This window comes from Geospiza fortis, unplaced genomic scaffold (assembly GCF_000277835.1).
Source record: "Geospiza fortis unplaced genomic scaffold, GeoFor_1.0 scaffold130, whole genome shotgun sequence".
Classification (NCBI taxonomy): domain Eukaryota; kingdom Metazoa; phylum Chordata; class Aves; order Passeriformes; family Thraupidae; genus Geospiza; species Geospiza fortis.
This window is the reverse complement of record NW_005054300.1, coordinates 5,138,123-5,143,512: the sequence shown is the minus strand read 5'-3', so window position 1 is coordinate 5,143,512 and position 5,390 is coordinate 5,138,123. Positions and strand designations below refer to the sequence as shown.

Genomic DNA, 5,390 nt, shown 5'->3' with positions numbered 1-5,390 from the left:
GCGGAGCTCCAGCAGCGAAGCCAGCCTGGCTCCCCACTACCTCCTCAGCAAGCAGAGCCGCCTGCTCAATGGGACCACCCGGAGCAGCCGTGCCGCCTCTCCCATGGGCCGTGTCATCCTCATCAATGCCCCCATCGAAGGTGTGTGGGGTGTCCCCGCCCCCTGCCCGCCCCCATGGCCAGGAGGGCCCCAATGGCGGAATTCCCTGGGTCTAGGGGCAGGGAGGGCTGTCCTGGGCCTGGGGATGTTCCCAGGGAGAGAGACGCCCCTTGCCCTTGCACACACAGCGTGTGTGACTCATCTGCTCCCCTGTCCCCACAGCCAGCAGCAATGAGAGTGATGTCATCAATGCCATCACTGTGGAGAAGAGCGTGGACGGCAAACTGGGCTTCAGCGTCCGTGGCGGCTCTGAGCATGGGTTGGGCATCTTTGTCAGCAAAGTGGAGGAGGGAAGCACTGCTGGTAAGAGGGTCAGGGTGAGGGGCACCAGGCACATGCCAGCAAGACCCTTTCAAGGAGCTCCCAGTGACATGGGATCACAGCGACAATGCCACCCTTCATGGTGGAAAGCCACCATTTGCTCCCTGCTGCCTTTGGCCATGAGATTTGCAGGCTGCCCAAAGTGAAGGGAAGGACACAGGAGTAGACAGCCCTGTGCCAATGACTCTGAGCTCCATCCCCAAGCCACAGCAAGGTGACAAGCCACTCAGCACAGCTGTGAGGCACTCCTGCCTCTGTTCCCAAGGGGTTCAGAGCAGGTTGAGGAGACATTGAGGGAGGGGATGTCAAACAAGGACATCAGTACCAGGTCAGGTGCCCAGATGAGCTGTGTGTCCCCTGTAGAGCAGGCCGGGCTGTGTGTTGGTGACAAGATCACAGAGGTGAACAGTGTGAGTCTGGAGAACATCACGATGAGCAGCGCTGTCAAGGTCCTCACCGGCAACAACCGCCTCCGCATGGTGGTCCGGCGGATGGGCCGTGTACCAGGAATCAAGTTCTCCAAGGAGAAGACGGCGTGGTGAGCAGGGCATCTCCCGTTCCAGCACCCCAAAACCCAACCCCATGGAGGGCATGGTGGGGGAGGTTGGTGAGGGATTCTGGGCAACAGGGAGGATCCCTGGGGAACCCCCAGGATGGAGTGGCATCAGAAATCTCTGGCAAAGATGGGGAGAGACCAGGGTGGGATAGAGGATGCGATAGGAAGGTCTGGAGCAGGTAGGGTGGGTGCAAACCCCATTCTAAACATCCCCCCTCCCCATGACTCTCCTCCGCTGGGTGCCACCAATGGTCCCATCCTGCTGGAGGACAAGAGCCAAATCCCTGAGACAACCTACACTGTACCCATGCTCCAGGGTGGATGTGGTGAACAGGCGCCTGGTAGTAGAGAAAAGCGGCTCAACACCATCGGAGAGCGGCTCTGAGGACGGGCTGCGGCGCATCGTCCACCTCTACACCACCTCTGATGACTACTGCCTGGGCTTCAACATCCGCGGGGGCAAAGAGTTCGGCCTTGGCATCTACGTCTCCAAGTATGGCTGCCCCGGGGCATGAAGGGCTTGTGACACCCCAATCTCTGCTGTGCCCATGCTGGGGCTCAGTCCCTCCTCTCTGGCTGAGCCTCCCCATTGTCAGAACACTTTGGGCGTTACCACCGTGGATGCTGAGCCATGGGGCCACCCAAGTGGAGGCATGGGGCAGGAGCAGGACTCCAGCAAGAGCTTGGCCCCATCCTGCCCCCCCTGCTTCCCTAGGGTGGACCCCGGAGGGCTGGCGGAGCAAAATGGCATTCAGGTGGGAGACCAAGTCCTTGCAGCCAATGGAGTCAAGTTTGAAGACATAAGCCATAGCAAGGCAGTGGAGGTGCTCAAGGGGCAGACCCACATCATGCTCACAATCAAGGTACTCATGCCCTGCCCCACGGACCCTCGGGTGAGGCATGGTTGGCATGTCCCTTCACTGGCACTGCCCCTGCTCAGCCCAGTGCCGGGGGCTGGTGCAGCAGCTGGCTGGTTGGGTTTCAGGCGGGTGGGAGGGGGGATGCATTATTCATGGCTGGCACCAGATCGAGTTCGCCGGGGCAGCCAGCACTCACTGACCCCCTTGTCCTCTCCCCCTGTGCCTAGGAGACAGGCCGGTTCCCTGCTTACAAGGAGTTGGTGGCCGAGTACTGCTGGCTCAGTCGCTGTAAGGGCAGTGCCGGGCGGGTACTGGGTACTGGCTGGGCTGGGGCACGGTGGGGCTGGGACTCCCATGCGTGTGATGTCTGACCACTGTAGGGAGGGAGAAAGTCTGCATGCAGTGGGGTCCCAAGGCCTTGCAGGGAGCAGGGAGCTCCTTGTGCCATTGTTAGCTTACCCACAGGCCTGATGGACTTGCAAGGTCCCAGCTGTCCCCCGTCCTTGGAGGAGGCATGAAGAGCCCCCTGCCATGGCCAGCAGCCTTGTGGTCCCTGTGATCCCACAGCATCCTACATGTCCACTTTCTTGGAGAGGACATGATAATCCCTTATGCAATGGCCAGTAGACAACAGGTCCCCATAGCCCTGCGGGTTCCCCACATGTCTGCTGTCTTTGGGAGGGACATGGAGCTCTATGTGGCCCACAGTGTGTCACAGTGTGTCCCTGCTGTGCCTTTGCAGTGACCAACGGGCAGCTGCAACAGCTGGCTCAGACCTCGGAAACCAGCTCCTCCATCTCCTCCTACTCCTCAGGACCAGCGCCAGGGGCGGTGAATGGGCTGGGGGCAGCTTCCCCAGTGCCCCCAGCCCGCACCGTGGATGTGGCCATCTCCACGGAGGATGGGCCACGGCGGGGCTGGGTGCGGGAACGTGCTGAGCGGGCCATGCAGACCGAGCCAGCCACCGAGGGGCTGCCGGAGACACGGCGCACAGTGCGGCCCCCCGAGCTGCTGCGGGATACGGCCATCCGGGGCCAGGGCACCCGCGAGGCCCCCGGCACCCACCCACGCCGCACCTTCACCCACTCACCCAAGACGGCGCTTCTGCTGGCGCTGAGCCGGCCACGGCAGCCCATCACACGCTCCCAGAGTGACCTCACTGTTGCTGGTACGCACCGGGGCACAGCCCCACACATGGGACTGAACCCTGGCTGAAGTCCCCTTCCAACCCTGCATACCCAGCCCTGGAGTCCCACAGCTCAGGCCCTGCCCCATGTGGAGAGCCTGTCCCCCACTCAAGCATCCTATAGTCCCTGACATATACGGATATCTGCCCCCCACTCCTGAGCTTCCTATAGCGAATGTCTAGGTCCCTACCCTGGCACCCTATAGCCCATATAGCCCCCTGGCCACCAGTCCTGGGTATCCCATAACCCCACATAGCCCCAGCTCTGTCCCTGGGCTTTCCCAGGCACCCCAAAGCCCAGCCCCATGGCCCCTGGTGATCCACTGCACCCCACAGAAGGACTCTTTTCCTGTCAGTGTCTCCCAGTAGCCCCTCCAATCCCCCAAAGTTCTGTGCCCCCAGACAAGATTTGGGGTGGCATCCCCTCACCTCTCCACTGCAACAGCCCCTTCTCTCTGTCCACAGAGGAGAAGCGGAAGAAGGAGAAGCCAGAGGGACAAGGGGCACGGGGGGCTACCCCAGGATTGCACCGCTCCAAGACCCTTGTCAACCTCTTTTTCAAGGGGGGCCGTGCCACCAGCCAGAGCTGGGCCCCCCCCAGCCAGGAGGCCCCTGGCTCTGATCGCTGGGCACGGTCCAAGTCCCCAGGGCGCTCTGACGGGGACAGAGGTATCAGCCTGGGTGACAGGGCAGAGAGGGACTCGAGCTGGGACTGTTCCCCCTCCCATGGGCCTTGTGGCATCCCTGGCATGAAGGGAGCACAAGGAGGGGTTCCCCAAGCACGAAGTTTTGTACAATGGGCGGTGATGCTGCTGTCTGCCCTGGGCACTCACTGCTCTCCATCTCCCTTGCAGTAGGCGCTGTGCAGAAGTTTGTCATCCGGAGCCTGAGGCGGGGTAACGGGGGTGCCGTGTGCCTGGGGGGATGTGGGGCAGGCTCTGCATGCACCTGGCCCTGCGCTGCTTGTGTCTGTCCCGCTCTGCTGTGGAGTGAGCTGCTGGGGTAGGGGGGATGGGGAACTCTCTGGGCTGGCTGGGGCAGTCCTTGCCCCGCTGGCCACCCCTCCTTGTTGTGCCTCCCCAGAGAAAAGCCGGCGTGCTAGCATCCTGGGCCCCATGGGCATGGCCACCCTGCAGCCCAACGGCAGCGACCCTGAGGCCCGGCTCCCGCACATCCAGGACACTGCTGCACGTCTCCTCAGTCCCGACGAGGTGACAGCCGTGCTCCGCCACTGCTCCCGGGTATGCACTGATGGCAGGGGGCAGGCAGGGCAGTGCTGCCACCCTGGGCTCGTCCCTGGAAAGCTCCTGCATCCTAGGGGCGTGGTGAGCACTCTGTGCCCATGCTTAACTCTGGGAGGTGAACCAAGGAATGGGTGAGGAGGCATCCATTGATCCCCCTGCTGTGCCCGCAGTACCTGCACGAGGGCAGCGTGGAGGATTTGGTGCGGCCACTGCTGGCCATCCTGGACCGGCCCGAGAAGGTCCTGCTGCTACGGGATGTGAGGCAAGTGCTGCTAGGAAATATCTGGGAACCCCAGTGTTGCCCATCCTGATGTGATTGAAGTGGAGCCTCACACATGCTCCTCAGTCCTGATCACACTCCACCCCAGAGGCTGCTACAATCTGTCCCCACCTTTTTGCCTTCGTAGGAGCGTGGTGGCCCCCACAGACCTGGGCAGGTTTGACAGCATGGTGATGCCGCTGGAGCTGGAAGCCTTTGATGCCCTAAAGAGCCGCTCAGGTAGATCCCAGCCCCCCCAGGGACCTTGACCGGGGCCAGGCAGTGGTCAAGGGTGGGTGCAGCTCAGGAGGTGACCGGGGTTCTCCCTGACTGCAGTGCGCTCACCTGCCCTCCGCCCGGCCCACCACGACTCCCCCCCCAAGAGACACCTCATCACACCAGTGCCTGGTAAGTGCCACCTGTAGGGTCTGCCTGGACACCGGGCTGCACAGTGGGGACAGGGTGGAGGGAGTCTGGGGGAAGAGAAAGGGGGCTGGGATACCTGAGTGCAGGGGCTCCCAGGGAAGAAGGTATCTGGCATCTCTGGGTGTTGGGAAGACTGGGAGCAGCAAAATCTGTGGATCTTGGGTGCTGGGGTTCTTGGGGAGGAGGACATGGAGTGCTTGGAAACAACTGGGGTGCCCAGGGGTCTCTAGATGAGGGGGGCGCTAGGTGGCAAAGGACCCAGGGCTTTGGGGTACTCATGGGAGGCCTGCATGGCAGGGGTCCCAGGGAGCAGGGCTGTGGGTCCCTGGGGAGATCCCTGAGCCCCTCTCATTGCAGACTATCGGGGCGGATTCCTGCT

The 5,390-nt window shown here is 62.4% G+C and overlaps 1 protein-coding gene across 1 annotated transcript in view; it reads left to right on the top strand.

Annotated features, from left to right (window-relative positions):
• The window catches only part of PDZD7 (PDZ domain containing 7), a 7,478-nt gene that overhangs the window by 675 nt on the left and 1,413 nt on the right, over nucleotides 1-5,390 (top strand). The window contains exons 2-14 of the mRNA XM_031061377.1: nucleotides 7-140; nucleotides 322-462; nucleotides 844-1,018; nucleotides 1,353-1,529; nucleotides 1,752-1,899; nucleotides 2,124-2,184; nucleotides 2,639-3,064; nucleotides 3,548-3,751; nucleotides 3,937-3,978; nucleotides 4,166-4,323; nucleotides 4,497-4,588; nucleotides 4,734-4,825; nucleotides 4,922-4,993. Coding sequence (XP_030917237.1) covers nucleotides 7-140; nucleotides 322-462; nucleotides 844-1,018; nucleotides 1,353-1,529; nucleotides 1,752-1,899; nucleotides 2,124-2,184; nucleotides 2,639-3,064; nucleotides 3,548-3,751; nucleotides 3,937-3,978; nucleotides 4,166-4,323; nucleotides 4,497-4,588; nucleotides 4,734-4,825; nucleotides 4,922-4,993 — 1,922 coding nt within the window. The remainder of the gene's footprint in view (nucleotides 1-6; nucleotides 141-321; nucleotides 463-843; nucleotides 1,019-1,352; nucleotides 1,530-1,751; nucleotides 1,900-2,123; nucleotides 2,185-2,638; nucleotides 3,065-3,547; nucleotides 3,752-3,936; nucleotides 3,979-4,165; nucleotides 4,324-4,496; nucleotides 4,589-4,733; nucleotides 4,826-4,921; nucleotides 4,994-5,390) is intronic.